Below are 22,544 nucleotides of genomic sequence, written 5' to 3'. Positions count from 1 at the left end.
GGTTTAGGCTTCAGTTCTGTATCAAAAGTAGAGTCTTCACCTCCTGTAGTTTTTAGCACGATCTCAAGTTTTGTGATGAGGCTCCTACTTGGGGAAGCTGAAAGACTTCAGTCATTCCCTGTCCTCTCATTAGCTGCTTCTCTGGTACCACCATTCAACAACTTGTGAGTCATTTGATATATAATAAAATAAGTTTCTCTCTGTGTACTTTCTGTTCTTTAGCTTTACTTCTCACACTTTATGCTGTTCTTTAACCATCTAAACTTTGCTTTCTTATTGGTCGTAAGAGCTTCAAATGTACTAGCTATTCCTTTGGAGAATGGTGATGTACAAGTGCATGCATCCATAGATCAAGGGCCTTGTGAAGTTGTGCATCGTGGATGTCCAGGCCTCTCATTTTCTGATTTAAACTGGACAAGACATGCTGTTGAGCCCAGAACTGGCATTGAGTTCCCAATGTTTTTGGACAACATCGTAGCTGGAGAGGAAAGATCTAGATTAACTTCAGAGGTAGATGTTCTAAATTTCATGTTATTGCACTAAACTTCATGTGTGCACATTATGTGTTGGCATAGCTGGATACAAGGGACCTGTTTTGTGCTAAAAATAGCTTGCTGCGTGCACTTGCATGTGTGTTTGTGTGTGTGTCTAAAAGCTGTGTATGTTCTAGTCTGTTTTACATTAGGGTTTTGAGACAACAATAGAAATTAGATGCTTCAAATTCAAACATCTTATTACTATTTGAATTTTATTCCCTATCTAATTGTTAAGCTTGAAATATTATCAGAAAATTGGTACCTACATTAACTTTGAGGGTTGCTGTCTTCCTGTTTGAGATCACTCCTGTCATCGATCATCCCATTTTTCAATCACTGTGAACAATTTCAATGTGCTTTACAAGGTTCTTGTTGGTACTGGATCCAGAACTATGACAATAATCAGAATAAAGTCTCTGAAGATTTATGCTTTTGGTTTCTGTAAGTGCTTTTACATTTCAATTGAGGATTGTTTTTTGTTAGATTGTTTCTTTCATGTCCACGACATTGACTTAGTGAAACTTGCTATTTCTTATAGATGTTCATCCTAATTCTGTCTGTGAAAAACTGGGCCCAAAGTATGCTTCCATTCCAATGGGTGAATTAATTAAACACCGTGACTTTTATGAGGACCTTCTCAGGTATATGAACACTGACTTTGCTGAACACAATGTCCATGTTTGGTTTTCTGAAGTTAAAATGTTGTTGCATCGCTATTCATCTTTTGTTTATCTTTATATGGTTTATTGTTAACTTATTTTTAAATCAAGAGAGTGAAACTTTTAGGAAAATTTTCATTGTTAACTGTTCACTTCATTCCAAGTTTTAATCTTTCATTTTCTTAACTTTGAAGTTATATACAAGATCTAATAAATTTTGTAGTTTAAGTATGTTCTCCTGGAGTTTGTAATAGAGTAAATGATATTTCCATTGAAAGTTAGTTTTGTAATATGAAACAAAAAATTTTGTATGTTTGGAGCATTAATCAATTAACATAGTAGGAGTTTGCAATGAAATTTCTGTCACTTGCGTGATGCTTTAAAATCATAATTATCATCCTAGCCTTAGCCATGAGTTGTTTGTTAACATTCATGTACTCAGACCTTTTCATTTTCATTGCTCTGCAACTCGATTAATTCACTTTGATGAATTCTCAGATACTGTTCTTATTCGAGTTTTTATAATGATACTGCAGGGAAGACATCTCCATGACTGTTCGGCTTGTGATTAACTGCAATGGGATAAAAATCAGTACTGTTAGGGAGTAAGTCAAACTTTGTTTGTTAGTGTACTTGAAATTTGGTGGTGGGCCTCTGATTTCTGCAAGACCTTGGTATAAGCTGGACATTCTCAGCATACTGTTTGTAGACCTATAAAAAAAAACTGGAATATTTTTAGAGAGGGAGGATATAAACATCATGTCATCTATTAGTGTCTCGAATAAAATTTTAGGATCCTCTGGGCCATGGGGGATTGTGTGTGAGACGGGGTGTGTTAATAGTGTTCCTAAGTTCAATCACGCAACCTGCTAGATCTTTTTAAAAAAACTAGAATACAGATTATTTACATTGTTTAACAAGGCTGAGCTTCACCTGGAATAGTTTTGCCCCTGCTTGTTGGAGACTCATTAACCTTTTATTCCCTGAAGTCATGGCTGAAATTGTAAGACTGATGATGAAAATAAGCACCAACACCTAGTTACATGCTTTATTTTATGTGCTTGTAGTGCTTTTGAGAAATCACTTCGAAACCGTTTATTGAAGGTAATTTATTCTACTTGCTATCGTTTCTTTTCCTACCAGTTCTGTAATAGAAGGAAAATGTCCAGTCAGGATTCTGATTCTCAAACAATTTTCTTGACTTCTCTCAGACAAACCCAGACACTGATTACCATTGCCTGACTACGTTTGGTTCATTCTTCACAAAAGATATTCCACTACCTGCGGTAATTTTTTTTCTGGTTTGTGCATATCTTTGCTTTGCCTCTACACATACTTATTGGATTGCATCAACTTTGAATTGAATTTGTGCAGGGAACAACAGTTGATTTTCGACGGACAGCTGATGGGCAACTAATAACTGAAAGTAAGTCATTATTGGTTGGAAATCTTACACTCTATATGCACTGCTGTTGGAGTTATTTAGCAGCATCTCCTTACATTTGCCAAAAGTGAGTGGAAAGCATTGCAATATTAGTTTATAGTTCTCTGTTTTTTCAGAAGGGCATCTCATTCACCTTTTTTTTAACTCGATCATTTTCATTAATGAATTTATTCCTGTCAATCAAAAAATAAAAAATAAAAAAAAGAACAGAAATTGTTGGAGTTAGATGACCCGCTCATTTTGTCATCTGTACAAGGGCTTTCCATTTTAGCAAAGCAAGAAGGCCCTCCTGTATTGTACCATGTAAAGGCGCATGAATGATCCAACAATATCTTTTCGTTTGTATATTGCTGCATTTGTATATTGCCACATTTTATAGGCAACTGACAGATTCTATTCTTGCAGTTGGAGGTAACCAAATTGGAGTGGTTTGTAGCAAGGATTTATGTAGTGAGTGAATTATCCTGCTCCTTGTCTCCAAATTATTAGTTGATTATTTTGTGTGCCAACATTTTCTAGAGATATTGAGAGGCAGTTCATGATTAAAGAGAGGCTGGGATGGAGGATAGTTTATGTTTTAGAGTTAAGATTCTCAACTTTTATTTTTACTTTACAGGAGCTTTCTTTGACATGTACATAGGTGATATTCCTGTCTCAGAGCAAACGAAGGAAGAGATTGGCAAGAATGTTGCCAGCATTATCGGGAAGTACTAGGGTGATCCAATAAAGCTTCCATTGTTCAATTTTTTTTTATGAACAATTGGCTGCTGATTTATGGGTCGCATATTTCTTGACTATAAAGATCTACTGCCTTTCAATACACTGGAGTGTGCAGTTATGAAGTGTTTGGGGTGGGAGGTCATGCATGTTATTCAATAAATAGATCTAGGTCAAACCAATTTGAGATTAAAAGGGGGGCTACCAGAACTTGTACAAAATCGAATCTTTGTAGCTTTCTTCTTATGGGGGTTTTGCTGCATCTGAATTGCCGCCCCCAACTAGATCCAAGTTATTAGAATTATCATTCAGGATACAAAGAGAATATTTATGTTTGACTGCAGTGTGTTGATATACAGACCAGAGTTCCTTTGACATAGGCTATACTGTCGCTTGCAGTCAGTGGCTTCACTCGGTATTGACCATGGTTCTTCCCTGAACTGCCCCCCGTATATTAGCCTCCCGCGGACACATTTGTTAATATACAGACAAGAATTTTCTTATGAGTAACTTTGTTTTTTAAGCAAAAAAAAAAACTTAATAGGATTGTGAAAGCAAGCAAAATTTTAAAAAAAACCATGAATTGATCATCTCTGCCAACTATATAAAAAAATAATGAGAACAACAAATCCTAAAACAATGGAGGGCGAAACCACTTCAGATCTTTTCATGTATTTCATATAGATTTGAGATCTAAAAATCGATCATCTTCTTACTTGAGATCTTTTTTCTTATATAATTTAAAATTATGAGGATTTTATATTGGAAGATTATATGATGTGTTTATAAAAAAATTTATGTGATTTTTTAAAATTTAAAATTATTAAGTTATTTTAAATAGAGAATGTTATAATTTAATTTTAACTACATGTCTTAATCAAATGTAATAAATAGATAAATAGAGTATAACATAAATTATATGAATTATAAAATTTCTTTCATAATCTATTTTTTTTAGTGAGATGAATTCTCAAAAACACATTATTGGAACTCCTTATAAAAAATAACTCAATGACTTAAAAATCAGTTAATTTAGAATTATCCCTATTCTAGTATAAATATATCCATTAAAATATTATAATATTAATCTAAGTCTATATAAACTTCCTCTTGTTTGTAATATTATATAAGAATGAAATATATTTTCACAATATCTCGCTTTTCCTTTCTAAACATCAAATCTAGCTTAATCTAATGAAGCATTTCAAGGATCAGAGTTGTGTGTAGATGGAAGAGAGAAATCTCAGGAGTAATTGAATGAAGAACATCCAAAGAAGAAACAAGTAAAGGTGTAAGCTAAAGGGAGCAAACAAGAATATAGAAACCTAGCATTAAAAGAAAGATAGAAGTAGCCCAAGAGAGGCAATATGCAAGTTGACAAACCCATAAAGGGAAGATGAATACTTGCATGATCTGGTATTAGAAAAATCACCCATGAAGAAGAGCATAAAGAAATCTTTTTGAAGATAAACTAGAAAATGGAAAAAAGAGCTATGATGGCTTAAAGATAGTTGTAACAACCTTGAATATTAATGTCACAACCTGAAATTTTCAATAAATTACCATATTTAATAGTTTTATTAATAGAATTTTTTATTAGCATTTACATTACCATTCTATCGGTAAGAATTTTATTGACAAATTCATGGACAGAAACCGTCCATTGTTAAACCAATTACTGGTAATTTCATTTATATCAATAAAAATAAAATAACACCGATGCTTTTACAAATGAAAAATATACACAAAAAAAATGCATGCTTTAATATACCAACATAATAATTCTGTTGATGATTGATAATGGTATTTATTATAATTTTATTTCAACCCTCTATAAAGTACCGAAGAAATTATTCCATTAGAGATGTTATAGTTTTATGGTGGCATATGAAGTAAATTGTTTCAAATTTTCTGGAATATACTAACGAATTGTGTCCATCAATATATCTGTCTACAATAATTAAAAAAATAAAATTGTATTAATTCTATGTAAAAATAAATTTGAATAATATAAGATCCAAATATTCACTACAAATTTATATGTAAAATTAAAATAGAATAATGACGGCACTGGAAGAGGAGGAAGAGGAAGAGGTTGGTCGATCACAGGACTATACGGCCAAAAAGAGGGGGTACACACATTACCACCCATTTATGATCTCATGTCTATAACCATGCAGTAAAGGTCTTCATAATCCACCGAGAGTCGTTCATATTTTTTGGTGAGATAGGTCATATGTTCTTTCAAGGTCGCAAACTCTTGAGATTGGTGCTCGATACTGATTGTGAGCTCCCAATAATTGAAACACTACAAGCTGTCCACAAGTTCTTGACTGTAGTGTTGAAGAGTTTGTACCCCTGATTTCTATCGGGTTTAACAAACAATTTTACCTCCATCCACAAATTCGGATCAAAATCCAAGTGGGTTAAAGGATTGTCAACGTATCTCTACCTCAACTAGCTGTTATATGTCTCATGGAAATAAAAACTAAAACCATCAAATTCAATTCAAGAAAATAATAACTTACAAAAGAAAATGGTTGAACGAACATACCACAAAGTGTTGAGCATAGTTATCGACGAACTATTGCACTCCTTTTTGGTGGTCTTCATTTTGCATATGCATCTCTATAAAAAGCTATATTAGGCTCGACATACGTTCAAAAGTCATAGCCTGTAAGAAAAAATATTTCAAGTTAAAATATATTTATAAATAACAACAAACTAATTAAAGATAGATGCGATTAAAATTAATCTTACCATCCATTTTGCATGCGAAATGAAATTAATGAAGCCGCTGATGTGCATGGTAATCGAGCCGTTAAATAAAATACACAAGATGAATAAAGTGTTAAACACCTACTTGTACCTCCTGCTATGCATTTTCTCCAACCATACCTCTCTTATAATCAAAGAAGGTACTCATATTAATATCCCATCATTCATTAAAAATTCCAAACATCATTATGTATAGCATGACCAATTTATTATTCTTATCAAACACACACAAAAGTTTAATTGGATTTTGTATTTTATTTTGAACTCATTATTAACTTGTCTATATTCTTTAACACACATATTTTTTAACTTATTTGAAGTGTCTTATATCTTTAGTCTTTTTACGGCCAACACCACATACACTAATCATAATAGATTTTTTCTTTCTTTCTTAATTTTCTATGATTTATGTCAATCACGACCATCCTCTTTTTTTCCCTTGCCTAACTCATATATCTTTCAATACTAAAAATCACTACTTTTAACTTTTCGCATACACTTCTTCCATTTCAATGTTGTTTTATTATTAGTTTATCTTTATAACCATCAATATTAATCCCAACACAACATTAACTCATAACTCCAATATGTACCTCTATTTACCTACATCAAGTTTCAATACGAATTCTTACCACTCCTATTAGGATGTCTATATAGTTCATAATTTCTCCTTTTACTATAGGATATTTAGTTAACTAAAAGCTAGGCTCGATTTTATGTAAAATTTTCTAGTTCACCCCAGTATTCCTTACTTGTCCAACTATTGTTGAGTAGTTTTTGGATATTAAACGAACCTCTCTAGAAAGTAATTTTAATGTTGCCAATTTCCTCTCTTTTTTTATTAGTTTTGCTACAACACTTGTAACTTTATCTAATTGTCCACCCATTTCAAGTGTGATTTTTATGTTATGTATAGTCATGCCCAGAGCATATTGGTTGACGTAGATCCTTCTTTTTGATCAATCAAAATCTCTTCATAAATTGTTTAAGCTTCTTCCAAAGCATACAACTTTTTAAGTGTACATGATGACATCTATATAGATAGATCTTATATATCATATATTGAAGTCAAGTACTACATGAGTGGATATATAGGAATCAAGATTTGTTTAATCATTCATGCTGTGCACTTCTACATCCTAAGTCTTTTTGTTCCTTCATTTAGCATATGTTTTTCATGTAGCATTCAGACCAAATGACTTTATAAAATTATGCTTATACTTCCACATATTAGGGGCAACGTAGGAGACATCTCTATTTTTCCCTTGAGGAATCTTTAAAATTCTCACTGCTTTGATTTCAATTCACCTCTGACCATCAAATGAAATGTGAGTAACTTGTCCTTCTCTTTTTGAAACAATGGGCGTTTTGGTTCTATTGGTGCTTGAAACAATTTTGTCTTCTCTATAGTATTATATTTCTAAAGTCAATAATTTTATACGAGGAATTACTAAACTCAATCACTTTCTACCCTTACTTTTTAGTTTTTTGTTGAGGTATATCTTGTAGAGGTACTCAAATTGGATCAGTGATCAATTTCTAGGTTTCGTTGTAAACATAATTGGTCCCAATTATGTAAATCAATAGTTTAAATCGCACTTAAAGGTAGGTAAAGAATTTCTCATTTTTATAGGAACTTCTATACGAGAACTAATAGTATCTATAATTATAGTCCCTCTAGGATGTAAAATATATATCTTCTCACCATTCCTATAGTGTATGAGATAAATGTATGCATTTCAATTAGGGTGGTATTCTATGGTTACGATTTTACCGTATATGTATTTTCCATTCCATTGAAAATTGATTTTACAATATAGACATTTATGACCTCCCCCTCTTACTTTGCAGTAATGATTCCTCTGCTATTACAACCTTTACCACAATAATGTTACCTATTGGGTTTCACTTGACTATCTATAGCTACATTGTGTGCTTAGGGTAAAAGTTTTATATAAATGTATTGTCATGCCATTAAGTATGTTGATTCAAGTTATTTTCTTTTTAAAAGGTAGAATAGAATAACCTGATTGAAGTGTAATAGAATATAATCCATAATGAATCTTTTAAGGCTTTTAGTTTTTTACTAGATTTATGGTCCACACTCCACCGCGGGTCAATCAAATAGTTTTTTAATGTAAAAACATTTAAGGCGAAATAGCTAGAGATCCGAGTCATTGGATCAATTGGGACCTAAACCCATCCGGAGTATAAAAAACCAATATTAAATGGTGAAATTGCAAAAATAAAACCTAATCAAACTAGATTAACTTACAAACTCTTTGAATATAGATATAAGATCGGGATAATTTTATAAAAAGAAACACATAAAAAAAACCACTTGAAATGAAAGGGGGGGGAAAGCACAAAGGTCAATTTTCAATAGATCAAATGTTGAAAGATGAAAATGAGATACATCAATTTTTTTTAAAAAAAAAAATGTCAACTTATACTAACCTTTGAAATTGATGATTCTGGTTATGAAATCGAAACTAACCTCATAGAAGGCAAACCGTAAAAAATAATAAAGCAAAACTTAAAAAAAATGGTAAAAACAAAACAACTTAAAAAAAATAACAGACTAAGGCAAACATTTAAACCTAGTCTAATCTTTAAAACCTGTAACTCATGGAATCCTGGATCTCGGTTAAATCAAGAAGCTTAATTCTAAACCAATTTAATTTTGAAGGATAAAATCATAAGAAAATATCAATTTTAAAAACTTGCAAAAGCAAAAACGATAGTATTAAAAAGAGTGGGCATCAAATTTCATAGAGAAAAAAAATCCATTAAGGATAAAATTATAAAAAAAGAATCTAAAAAATGATATCAAACAAAATAAATAACAATAAAAAGAATGAGGATCAAATTTAAAAGATTAAAAAATATAAAGGGGTGAAATTAAAAATCATTTATAAAAAAACTAACACAGACATGTTTCAAATCTTTTTCAAAAAATAGGACTCAGGGCATAGACCCGGCCGAGAAAAAAAAGATGATATATGGACAACCCTAAAAAAAAAAAGGGGAAACCACCAAAAAAAAATGATTAAAAAAACCATATAGAAAGAAAATAAAGAAGAAAACAAAGCCTAATTATTAATGATATAAATGTTGAATTACAAAACTAGAAAAACATAAGCTTAAAAAGAGGAGGAGGATTAAGAAAACTCAAGTGAAACTTTTAAACCTAGGCAAATGTTTCAAACTCACAACTTATTCAATTTCATATCTGAGTTGAATCAAGAAACTCAATTCCTAACTAGTTTAATATCAATTAGCCAAAGTAAATCTACAAAAAAAAACAATTAAAAAGACCCGAGAAAGCTCGAGTTATTTTCAAAATCAATGAAAAATCCTAGAGAAAGTAAATAAATAAAAAATATATAGCATTAATAAAAAAAAATAGCAATTAAAAGAATATGAACTAAATTCAAAATAAAAAAATAAAGAGGGATGAAATAGAAAAAAGAATTCTTATCTTATACAATGTTTTAAAAAATCATTTAAAGGGTGGAATCAAGGAAAAAAATATCAATTTAAAGAATTAGCCAAAAAAACCCAACAAATTACGATAAATAAATAGACTCGGGATAATCAAGTTGTTTTAAAGACCAACTAAAAATTCCATGAAAAGAAAGCTTAAAAAGAAAAAAAAGATCCAAGTCTCTAATTAAATAAATATTCAAGGATGAAACATGAAAAAAAAAAAAAGGTTAGACAAAGAAAAATAAAAACTTGTAACCCATGAAACCTAGATCTAGGTCCAATAAAAAAGTTTATTACGGGTCACTTTAAAAATATCAATTTAAAAAACTTTTAAAAGAAAAAAATAGCAAAAAATAATAATAATTAAATTTAATAGGAGAAATAGGAAAAAAACAAAAAAAAGGGTTAAATCCTAAAACAAAGTCAATTTAAAAAATTATTTCAAATAAAACCAATAATAATCAAAAGAATGAGAATCAAATTTAAAAGATAAAAAATTGAAGGGGGGTAAAATTGAGAAGGCATATATTTTTTATTTTATTTTTTAATATTAGATTGTTTGAGAATTGAGCATTATAATTTTTATTTTTTTTACTTTTTGTGAAATTATCGTGATGTCATGGATTTTTTTTTTCAATTTCAAACTTCAACATTGGATCTCTTGAAAATAAAATTTTATAATTTTTTTTATTTTTTATAAAATAATTTTGGTCTCATATCTCATTTAGCAAGTTTAACATGTTAGCCCGAGTTAACTTAGGTTGTTTTTTTATTTTTTTTATTTTTTTTATTTCATCCTCCAATATTAGATTAGTTAGAAATTAAATTTTGTATTTCTTTTCTGAATCACTTTCTATGGGGTTATCCAATATTATGACCTGAATTATGGGTTTAACATGTTAGCCTAAGTTGACTCGAGTAGTTTGTTATTGTTTTTTAATTTTATATTTTATTTGCAATTTCATCTTTCAACATGAAATTTATTAAGAATTGATCTTCATAATTTATTTTGATTTTTTTCTATAAAATTATCACAATCTTATAACCTAATTCATAAATTTCACAAGTTAATCCAAGTCAATCTAATATTTTACTGTTTTAATAGTTCTTTAAAAAAATATTATTTAATATATTATTATATCAATATTTAAAAAAAATATATACCATCGAGTGTAAATTATATTTTGAGTTGATAATTAATTTTTTTTATTAAAAAAATATTAGCAACGCAATTTTTTATATATAAAAATATAAATGATCCGATGGACGGCCAATAATCTAAATCTGCTCACGATGCTTCCTCATTGTGGACAAATAATCTGATGCATGAATTTCTTGCGGGGACGGCACTACGGGTTTAGGCGAAATCCACTGTCCTTCCACATTTTAAAATAATCTCTTAAAGTTGAACATTTATTTTATAAAAGTTTTACTTTTTTTCTATAAAATGTTTTTTTTCTAAGTTGCATTTTCTCCAAATATCTATAACTATTATATACATTTTTTTTATATATAAATGATTTATGTATCTCAGTATGTTATATGACTCCTCCAGCACAAATTCCTGACTCCACCTTTGAACTCTTAATTATTTATTTATGTATTTTAAAAATATTTTTAAAAAATTAATTTTTTTATTTTTTTATTTGCTTTAAACTAATATATTTTTTAGTGTTTTTAAATTATTTTGATATATTGATGTAAAAAATAATTTTTAAAAACAAAAAAATTATTAATATATAATTTAACATAAAATATTATTTAAAAATCAACCACAATTACACAATCAAATAAATAATATTGATAGGACTAAAACATATTGAAGTCAAATAGATGAAGCAACGGAAACATAAGGCATGCAAGAAATAAATTCATTAAATTTTATAGTGAGTGAAGATGATGAATACTGTTTGAAAATGTGGTTTAAATTGTACTTTTTAAAAATTTATTTTTTATTAAAAAATAAATTTTTTATGTATTTTGAATTATTTAGATGTGCTGATTTTAAAAATAAATTTTTAAAATAAAAAAATTATTTTTATGCACTTCAATATAAAAAAAATTTAAAAATTTATTGAACTATAATTATTTTTAAACAATATTAACAAAATTATTCACTGTTTTTTTAATATATAAATATATACATCCACGCGCATGTTAAATCAATTCGATAATGAAGGATTATTAGTAGAATAGTTTCTTCATTACTTTTAAAAAAGATTTTCACCATCCAAATTGAGTTGGGGTAATATTCTAAATACTTAACGTTGTGGAAGATACTCATTATCAATTTTATATATTTATTTTCTATTATTTATTTATTTCATATAAAATGTTGGTTCTAAATTATACCATTGAAATTATCCTTATCCACAACATTGTAAGGAAATGACACCATATAACTAGATATTGTGCTGTAAATTGATGCGGCCCGCACTGCTGGCCTAGTAGAAAAAAGATGTGGCACACGTGGCCCGCTTGCTTGGCCTTCGTATTCTTTTTCGGGGGGCCTACGAAACGTTCTTTTAATTAAAAAAATAAAATAAAACAGATGATGCCATTTTTTTTACTTAGATTTCAGTAATCGGAGAGGCCATCAGAAAATAAGGCTGGGATTTTTTTGAGTAAAAAACCAATAATCAACCTATTTTTATCTAATATATATTTTTACAATCTCCTCAAACTAATTTCAACTTAAAACACCCCTTAATCCATTTAAAAATACAAAATAAAATAAAATAATTTTTTTCTAATATACTTTTTCTGACATAAAACCTAAAACACCCCTAAATAAAAATTTTATTGTTAAATATAACTTGTTATGCATTAAGATCTTTTTTTTTTTTGGTTGAAATATAGCTAATTAAAACCTTTTTTATTATTAATTTTAGATAACCTTTTCTTTTCTTTAAATTTATATATGTGTTAAGAAATATGTTAAGGATAATGACGTTAGATTTGAAATATGGCTAAAATTTTGTATTATTAATAGTCTATATATAACTTTTAATTAAGGATAATGACGTTAGATTTGAGGTCGAGAGGTTAAAGACTTGCGCTTGCTCTTATTATTATTATTATTATTTTATACTTTAATCATTAGATTAAAATATTGGAGAAACGTTTGAGAAAGGTTAGAGAAATATATTTTAATCATTATTTTATACTTGAATATATTAGAGAAATGTAAGAACAATTATGATTGGTAGTAACAATCAACATCTAATCATTAGTTTAAAGTTTTGGCTCGAAAATATAGCAGTTCACTTCATGTATTATTAGTTAGAAAGAAAATGTGGATGCAGCTAGGTGTGTGTGGTTACACGCTTTACCATGGAGCCAGACTTTATATATATATAGTGCCATAAATGCTTTTGAAGAAAAAAAATTATGTCAAAAAAATTAGTTTTATTTTAATTAAATAATAAAAAAAATAATAACAAGGACTAAATAAAAAAAAATAAACATGATAATTAAGGAAAAAAATATTTTCTTCAAAAAAATAAATGATAAAATTTAATTCTTAATCTTTTAAATGCGAAAGTATGAAATTAAATAAAAATATCTAAAATATTTGGCTCAAGTCAACTCGAGTTGGCATTATAAATCTATAATCTTGATAATTAAGGTCTGACATGGATTATTCTGCCAAACTCAGGTTCCAAATTATGAAATTAAAATAATTTAATAAAAAATTAAAATAATAACAAAGCTTGTTAAATAAAAAAAATGCTAAACGATGAAAGCAGAAGAAAACAAGTTAAAAAAAACCAAAAAAGCAATGTTAATACATATTTACTTTATAAACTCATGATCCAAGTCGTTAGACCGAAAACATCCTATCTAAAAAAATTATAAAGCCTAATTCTAAAAAAATCAAATATTAAAAAATAAAATTAAAAAATATCAATCATACAAAAGAATTCAAAATAAAAAATAACAATTAAAATAATGAGGAATAAAATTAAAATAATAAGGATCAAAATTAAAATACAAAATAAATTTTATTTTTTATTAAATGGTGAAATTAAAAAGAAAAATTAATTTAACAAAAGAAAAAAATTAAAAAAATGAGTATCAAAATTAAAATTTTAAAAATTAATTGAAGAGTGCAATTGAAAAGAAAACTCAATTCAACAAAATATTAAAAAAAAGAAATAAATATCAAATTAAAAAAAATAACATTTTAAATTAGAATTGAATGATAAAATTAAAAATAAATTAAAATTTTATAAGAATAAAAATAAAAAAATAAAAATCTAAGTGACAATAAAAACCAATAAAAGAAAGGAGAGGGAGAAAAAAAAATCAATAACAAATTGTATCATTATATACCACGTGTGTTGGCCTAAAAGAAAAAAAAGCAGGATGACACTTCTAAAAACAAAAAATGCTTGGGCGCCTAAAATGATTTTGGGCATTAAAAAGTGATACACGAGCTGTTCTAAAATATATAGTACCTCTTACAAGTGCTAATTTTTTTTTATTTATATTTATTTAAATGTTAAATTATTTATCATCTGATTTGATAATAACAAAAAATAATTATTGTAAAAATAAAAAATAAAACCCTAATATCAATTTTAATTTTTTTAAATATTATTTTGATCATTTTATTGTATTTTTAAAAAAATAAAAAATATCATTTATTTTTAATAAAACTGATTATAATTAATAAACCTCGTATAAAAATCTCAATGTTCCAATAATAAATTTTAAGTTGGTTCGTAAGGAGAAAAAAACAAAAAAAATATATTTTTTCATCGTGAATGTTTTCACTAATTTTCTACCACATTTTCCCTTTATATTCTAGCTTTTGTTAATGCCAAAATAATTTAAAGAAATATAACACGAACTCGTAAAGAATTTCAAATATAAATTATTACCTATTTAATTTTGATAAGTATTGGGCATCCAGTTTTTTTTATAAATAAATAAATAAGAGAATATACAATGGATAAAAATTAAAATAGGTGTATCCTCTTTAACAAAAATTTTGGAAATTTCTAAAATATTCTAGGGGTAAAGTCGGCGCAGGATATTGTTGTCGAGCACGCCATAAAAAATATGAAGCAATTAATATAGCATTATCTGTTAATGTACTGAGCAAGATAAAAGAGAAAAGGATAATGTTTGGATAATGTGGGTGGGTGGGATTCAAGGGATGAGATAAAGATAAGGAGGAGTTGCGTTCTAGAAAACCGTGAAATGAAAACGTGTGGGACCATGAATTTGGACCGAAGAGTTTGGTCAGTTCCACGTAATGTCTTCGATCAGAAACGTAAGAAGATAAAGATACTTGAACGTGTCTTAATTTTGGACCACTACCCTACCACACCACCCCTTTTTTTATTTTTATTGGCCCCACCACCTGTTTGTTCATATTTTTTCTGTCCCCTCAGGTTGTAACAATTGGGTTGCGTTTCAGGGCAATCCATGGATAACTTCTTTTTTTTCTTTATTTTGACCAAAATAATTATTTAAAAAATCATGGCAAGATTATAAATTGGAATTCTGTTAAATGAATTAATGTTAATTACATTTTTAGTTCGTTTTAAGCAAAACGTGCTATTATAAAATTTTATTTAGAAAAAAATAAATTCTATCAAAAATACTTTAGAAAATATTAAATTATTTCTTTTAAAAAATTTAAGATGATTTTATTTAATATTAAAATAATGTTATATTGGATCAATTGGATTAATTTTTTTAAAACTATTAATCTAGATAATGATATTCAATACATCCATATATATATATATATATATATATATATATATAAATTTAGATATATAATAAATAAATATATGAATAATTTAAATATTAAAAAAATAAAAAAAAAATCTAATATTAAATAATAAAAGTTGAAAAAAAAACAAAGGGAAAGAAAATTCAGACCAAGCAACAAGTGAGCCTACGGTAACAAAATGAAATTGATTTCATTAAATATTATACACATAGCATTTGGACAAAGTTTTTTTTGTTTTGTGAATTAATATGATGCAAGAGTTATTTATAATTTCTTTGAAACTATTTAATTAGTGATTGTTGTATGAAAATTAATTGTATAATATCTTAATTATTTATAATTTACTAGCATTATTTCATTGATAATTCCATTAAGGATTATCGCTTATTACCAACAAAATAAGTTGTTGGTAATTCTATCGATAATCAAATGCAAATTATCATTGGAGATTTATATATTATTAGTAGCAAGTTCTGTAATTTTTTTGAATTTTTTGGAACTTAGTTTGTCGATCATTTCATTTGTGATTCAAAATTCATTAGTAATTTCGTCAATATTGTATTTAATATGTTTTAAAAAATTAAAATAAAGAAAACAAGATAAAAAAAATTTAAAAGAATAAAACTAACATAAAAAATCAAACTATTATTATTAATTTGAAAAATATTATTATACAATTTATTTAGTGGATAAAAGCTGAAAAGAAAAGAGAAAATGATATATCTTCATCAAGATCAAATGAATGATGAGAAAAACCACATATACTAGTGAGGGTTGATAACAACTACTCGAGGACATTCACTTTGTCCCTCAAGTTGGCTATCTCAGTTCTAAGTTGGGTTGTTTTAGCTCTAAGTCGGGTCATCTAAGCTCTAATTTGTTATCATACAGTTGCATAAATGATCAGAGATTGGGAGCTCAAATCTGATTATAAGGAATCGATAGTTGATAAATTATAATCAGTGTGTATATCCTTAACTGTAGTGTTTGAGATATTGTAAATCTGATTTTTATTGAATCCATATGATGATATATCCTTAACTGTAGTGTTTGAGATATTGTAAATCTGATTTTTATTGAATCCATATGATGATATATCCTTAACTGTAGTGTTTGAGATATTGTAAACCTGATTTTTATTGAATCCATATGATGATTCGACCTCCAACCATAAATTCGGATTGAGTTTTAGACGGGTTAAAAAATTATCCTTCTATCTCTTTTGCAATCGAGTGATATATGTTTCATGAAAAAAGAAACAACCAATTTTTTTTAAAAAAATTAATAACTTAGGAAAAAAATTGTTGAAATCTAACTTACCATGAACTTCTGAGCTCGGCTTTTCATGATTTGTTGCACCTCTTTTCATGATTCTCATTTCATATATGAGTTTAAAAACAAAAGCTCAATGGGTTTTGGATTAAGTTTAAGAACTATAGCTTGCAAGATGAATTGGCTGATAGTTAAACATTTTCATGTAATGCAACTATTTAAAAAAAATGTGTAATAAAATAAAATATTATCATCTATTTTTTATGGGGAAAAAAAAAAGAATGGATCCACCGATGAGCATAATGAACAATGAATCTTGTTGTTCTGATTATCTGCACTGGATATTGACCGTCAAATTTTTTTTTTAATAAATTATCAATTATTTATCATTTGAAAGATTCATATTTTATTGCTAACCAATTGATACATCAGTTTTTGTAAGAATTTAAATTTAAACAAGTGGATTATTAAAATAGGATTATGATTGCTATTTAAAGTATTTTTTATATTAAAATATTTTTTTATTTTTTTAAATTTATTTTTAAGATTAAAACATCAAAACACTAAAACATACAAAAAAAAATTAATATTAACAAAAAAATTATTTTTTAAAAAAACGAACGCCATACTTTCTTTTAATATTTATATCAAATCCCAAGCTTTTTCTTGAATCTTTATGGATAGAGATATATTTAATTTAATTTTACATCAATACCTAATTTCTTTCTTCTTCTTCTGTCAATTAAATCTCAAAAACTATGAAGGATCATAAATATATTTGGATAATTTAATTTACAGTCGTTAGCCTTTCCAACTTGTTTTATATTCTGCATTATTATTTTCAAACAGGCAAATTATTAATTAAAAACCAATTTTTAATTTATTTAAATAAATATATTTTGATACAATATAATATCTTTATCCGTCGGAGAACACACAAGATTCCATAAACTAGGAATCGAAAGGACAGCAAAAAAAGTTTTAGATAAGAAAAACAAATCAGCAAATGTAAAACCACGGGCGCTGGAAAACAAGCTTATTTATTTATTTATTTATTTTATGAAGGGACAATAATAAAATTTTAGAGGATATTGGAACACCCATCCATCCACTACTATGCATCAGGATAAGGCTAGACTAAAAAGAAACTCTTCTCTCCTCACTTCGTTGACAACTCCCTCGCGTAGCTCTTAAAGTTGACATGGCTAAGATGCCAAATCTCATATATATATATATATATAGCTGAAATCAAACCCCACCCCACCCCATCACGCATGCTCTTTTTTTTTTTTTTTTAATTCAATCCAAATCTCTCTAACTAAGCACAGATAAAACGGGTAAAACCTCAAAATCTCTAAACAGACAGACGCACAACAAAAGGGATTTGGTTTTTCTTGTCTATAGGCATGTCAATAGCAGTAGATAGTACTTGTAATATAGATATGGATTCCACGGGATTTCCACGCGGAAGATTAGGGTGTGTTGTGACGTCCTCGGTTTTTGAGTCTCCGGTCGGGAGGAGGGAGGAGATGGCGGAGGAGTGTAGTCCGTCGTCTTTGACGACATCTTCTAAGTCGTCGATCGGAAAAGACAGTGATCTGTCGGGCGGTGGAGAAGATGGGTTGGATGAAAATGAGGTGCAAAGTGCATTTAAAGGGGCCCTTGATTCTATGGACGGATTAGAGGAGGTTTTGCCTATCAGGTAAATAATTTCATAAACAAATCTTTAATGGGCTCCTTCTAGTTTTTTCTTTGTAGTTTGGGATAAATCAGTGATCTATTTTGTTCAACTTAATTAATTATTTGTATTTAATACTGAATTTGATGGGAACCTGATATTACTTTAGTTAATTAAGTGTTGCTTTCATCGAAGGGGGTCTTTAGAAGTGGAAATTTGAGTGGATTTGATTTTGTTGTTTTTGGGTTCTGGGCATGGGCATGAGCTTTTGATTAACTGGGGGATATGGGCATCTAGTTATTTTCTTATGGATTTGATTTGGCCGAGGAAGCAAGCAAATCTCAATCTCTGCTACCGTCAGTCTTCATCTGGATCATAAATAAGACCCATTAAGATACGAGCAGGGCAAGTGTGTTCTTCTTATTACTGTCCCCCCGTTGTTTTTGGGTTCTGGGCATGGGCATGAGCTTTTGATTAACTGGGGGATATGGGCATCTAGTTATTTTCTTATGGATTTGATATTCTTTCAAGTTTTGAATTATAAATTGCTTGCAAGTTATGATTAGAGGAACTTATTTATTCAGAGTGGCATCTTATGATTCGAGAATATAGCACAGACAATAATTGGGTATTTCATAAACTGATCGGCACCTGCCTGCTCTTTTCTTTTTTTCTTGATGAGCTTTTCTTGTTTTGGATGCTTTTTAGCATATTGAACACTGGAAAAATTGTGTTGTTTGCTTCATTTTTTACTGATGATGGAGAAATGTTTGCAGGAGAGGTATATCAAAGTTTTATGATGGTAAATCCAAGTCTTTCACAATTCTGTCCGATGCATCCTCTTCTCCCTCCATTAAAGACATTGCTAAACCAGAGAATGCTTTTACCAGGAAACGCAGAAATCTACTTGCTTTCAATCATTTTTGGGAGAAGAACAGGGGTTTCCCTCACCGAATTGGGATATCAAAGAGACCTATTAGCTCTAGCAAAAGCACATTGGCTTTAGCAGTTGCCATGAGCAGTTCCGAAAGCATTAGCAGTGCTAGTGAGGATTCAAATTCAACTTCAACTTCAAAGTCTCCCCCACATCTTCCACCTCTACACCCAAGATCCAGGGCTTCTCATAACAATCTAGCCTCGTTGCCATCCCCACGACAAAGTTTTTCTCCCTGGCGGTCATTCTCCTTGGCTGATTTACAGCAATGTGGCACGATTAACTCATATTGTGAAAAAACTGATCATTGACTTGACACTTCCATCTTAACTTGTGCTGATGCGGAGACTATCAATGTTATGGGGATGTAGGGAAATGTTTTTTTTTTTTTTTGGGTTTTTCATGTTGCTTGCCCCTTTTTGTACGTGTTTCGAGTAAATGGAATGTCTAGAGGAATACACACATTCTCTCCTTCTGTTTTTATTTCCTCAAGCTATTACAATCATACGATGATAGTCTGAACCCGTGTGCCCACCTTGTCTCTCATTAAAAAAGAAAGGAACTACGAGCCGGCTTAAACCCAGATCAGTTGCTCCCATGTACCGCAGAATTCTCGAGGAAGATGCAGATGTAGCTTGGTCCCTTGGAGGGTTGGAGGACGCTCTGTAGCTTAGAACCCTGAAGGCGAAGAATCCATCAGCCAATCTAGAATCAAACACCGTCCATAGATTCTGCAGATGAAGCAGCACAAATGCTTGAGCTCCAGATTTTTCTAGTTTTAACGCCTATTCCAAATAATTTAGCGAATATAACCGCGTGGAAAAGGTTTAAAGGTTACAACACCTAGATGATATTTTCAAAGTAATGTTTTTTAAAAATATATTAAAACAATATTATATTTATATTAAAACGATTTAAAAATATAAAATACTAACTTTAAATAAAATAAAAAAATAAAAAAATAAAAAAACATAGTTAGAAAAACATTCCTAAACGGCTCCTCAGGTAAGAGGGAAAATATTTTTTAAACAATTATAGTGGATGAAATAATTACTAATATTTTATTAGTTATTTATTTTATCTATTTTTTTAAAATAAATTTTAATAGTTAACTAATAAAATATCAATATTTATTATATAAGCACAATAATGGATATGCATCCATAAGAGTAATATTATATTGTTAATTGAACTTCGTGCGATGGACAGCGAAAGTCAGAGGTAGAAATGAAGATGACTCATTGTGCTGATGTTTTCTTGTCGGGATATATTGCCTAGCTAGGACTCCGATAAGATCAATGTGAAAGTCAAAATCTGTTGAAAGAATACCTAAAAAGATAAACATGATCTGAAGTGTTGCTAAGAATTAATGTGATCAACTGCAAAATTTGTATGCGAAGACAAAGTCTTTAGGAATAAAATTTTGTTTTTATTTTCTAGATTTGTTGTTAGAATGTTGTTGTTCATGTAATTAGCAGATTTCGTTGCTTTCCTGTCAACCCAAAACTCTTATCTAAGAGAGTTATCCTATGAATAAAGAGTATAGCTCTTCTTTCTTGCACGTTTGAAGTCTTCTCTTCTCATTTTGTTCTTAGCTACATCAACAATTGGTATCCGAGTAGATTTCTCGAGGAACTTGTGAGTTAAGAGTGCTTGTAAACACAAACCAAATCATAAATACAAAATAAAAAAACACCAAGCAATGAAAACTGAAGCAACCATCTCACATGTTTCACCACCAAATTTTGATGGTGTTAACTATGAAGCCTAGGCTATTAGAATGATAGTTCATCTTGAAGCATTAGATATATGGGAATCAGCTTTACATGCTGCTGGTCAAGCACAATATTTACAAGAATAATGAATCTAGAGTCTATAAAGGCCATTTAGAAATATCTTAAAAAGGAATACCAAGGCCATGAAAGAATAAAAAATATACAGGCGTTTTGATTAGAGAATTTGAAATATAGGAAATGAAAGAGATAGAAAAAATCATAAACTAAATGCCAAGTTGCTGAGCATAATGAATAAAGTGAGATTGCTTAGAAAATATTTTTCTAATTTTTTCATTAAAAGAGTCAAAAGACTTATCTAGTATATGATTGAGAGAATTGGTAAATATATGACAAGTGCATGAGCAAAAAAAATTGATGAGATAAGTGGAATCAGTGTAGGGGGCTTTTCAAGCAAGAGCACAAAATTTAAAAGGAGACATACAATAAAATCAACAACAACAAGAAAAAGATTGAAACTAATAAAAACAAAATGTAATTATATTCACTATGTCCATAGTGTGTGTATATATATATATAAACAAATCACCAAAAAAGTGATAATGGAGACCACAAAAAGTGTTTTTGCTTCTTTTCTCTTGATTTTCAATTAAAAAACAATTATTTGAATATTTTCAGTTTTTTTATTTTTAAATTTTAAATAAATTTAAATTTGAAAAAAAAAGATGGAGTTTGTGTTTACCTAGGACTTTGAAACTTTTATACAATAAATACAACCCTATACCATATATAATAGAGGGCAGATCAAAGATTTCTTGGGAGCAAATAAAAAACAAAACAAAACATATTGAAAAATTCTCCTCTTAAAAAAAAACCCTATTTTCATTTCCCCAACACGGTGCATAACCTTTCACTAATGTTAATCCTACCACAATCAAGCCTTAATTGTTTCCTTTCTTAGCCTCATTAATCTCCACCATAACCAAATCAATGATATCAAACCACTTACAACAACTTCTTTTTTGTTTTTCTAAAAAAAAAAACCTAATCAAACCATAACCCCTCTTTCTCTTTTAGTTTCTCACATTGTAGCCTCCCAACACCTCTCATAAGAACAAGTCTTATATCTCTCTCCATCACAACCTCAAAACTCGACAACCCCTTTCCTTATTGGATTGTGATCTTCTCCTTCGTGGACATGGGTAAGATAATAGCCATCTCCCTCACCTCGACGTGAGCTTCTCAATAGACCAACTGAGGCTGTCGCTCTACGTCTGTGATAATAACAATAATCAGTTTCTAAATCAATAGTTTCTCCTTCCAAGACAATGATGAGCAGCAGAAACCAGTTGATTAGTACTTAAAAGTGCATTTTTATCATGGTTTTATATAATCATTTTGCACTTGAAGTATCAATAACTCCTTAACTAAAGCATGTTTTATAATAATATATCTAATAATACTTAATACCTTTAATTTATGGTAAATGTTCATTTTAAATATAGGTCTCTCACATAAATGAAAGGATTGATTGATGAATTTAAGAACTAAAATT

The 22,544-nt window shown here is 28.9% G+C and overlaps 2 protein-coding genes and 1 long non-coding RNA gene across 3 annotated transcripts in view; all 3 read left to right on the top strand.

The window, feature by feature from the left end:
- Positions 1-3: 3 nt before the first annotated feature.
- LOC105109748 (fatty-acid-binding protein 2-like) lies at positions 4-3,733 on the top strand (the record flags this gene model as incomplete). The annotated part of the gene is made up of 10 exons (XM_011004539.1): positions 4-164; positions 288-510; positions 902-977; positions 1,075-1,177; positions 1,732-1,800; positions 2,263-2,299; positions 2,407-2,481; positions 2,570-2,621; positions 3,045-3,089; positions 3,256-3,733. Coding segments are annotated over 10 exons (939 nt in total), but the record flags the coding sequence as incomplete, so codon positions are not given.
- Positions 3,734-17,772: 14,039 nt separating this feature from the next.
- Positions 17,773-19,739, top strand: LOC105109744 (uncharacterized). The gene is made up of 2 exons (XM_011004536.1): positions 17,773-18,346; positions 19,099-19,739. Exons 1-2 carry the CDS (start codon positions 18,051-18,053, stop codon positions 19,565-19,567), a joined length of 765 nt encoding a protein of 254 aa, XP_011002838.1. The 5' UTR covers positions 17,773-18,050; the 3' UTR covers positions 19,568-19,739.
- A 2,244-nt stretch (positions 19,740-21,983) lies between these two features.
- LOC105109743 (uncharacterized) overlaps positions 21,984-22,544 on the top strand; it is a 1,655-nt gene continuing 1,094 nt past the window's right edge. Inside the window, exon 1 of the long non-coding RNA XR_839320.1 lies at positions 21,984-22,337. This is a non-coding gene — a long non-coding RNA (uncharacterized LOC105109743). The remainder of the gene's footprint in view (positions 22,338-22,544) is intronic.

This window comes from Populus euphratica, unplaced genomic scaffold (assembly GCF_000495115.2).
Source record: "Populus euphratica unplaced genomic scaffold, PopEup_1.0 scaffold229.1, whole genome shotgun sequence".
NCBI classification, from domain to species: domain Eukaryota; kingdom Viridiplantae; phylum Streptophyta; class Magnoliopsida; order Malpighiales; family Salicaceae; genus Populus; species Populus euphratica.
Note: the sequence above shows the minus strand (reverse complement) of the source record. Positions and strands in the feature narration are given on the sequence as shown.

Bases quoted from the DNA above. Each gene is read 5' to 3' on its own strand.
- LOC105109744 (XM_011004536.1), top strand. From the start codon at position 18,051: ATGTCAATAGCAGTAGATAGTACTTGTAATATAGATATGGATTCCACG. The intron at 18,347-19,098 runs GTAAATAATTTC...AAATGTTTGCAG, and splicing joins GAGGAGGTTTTGCCTATCAG to GAGAGGTATATCAAAGTTTT.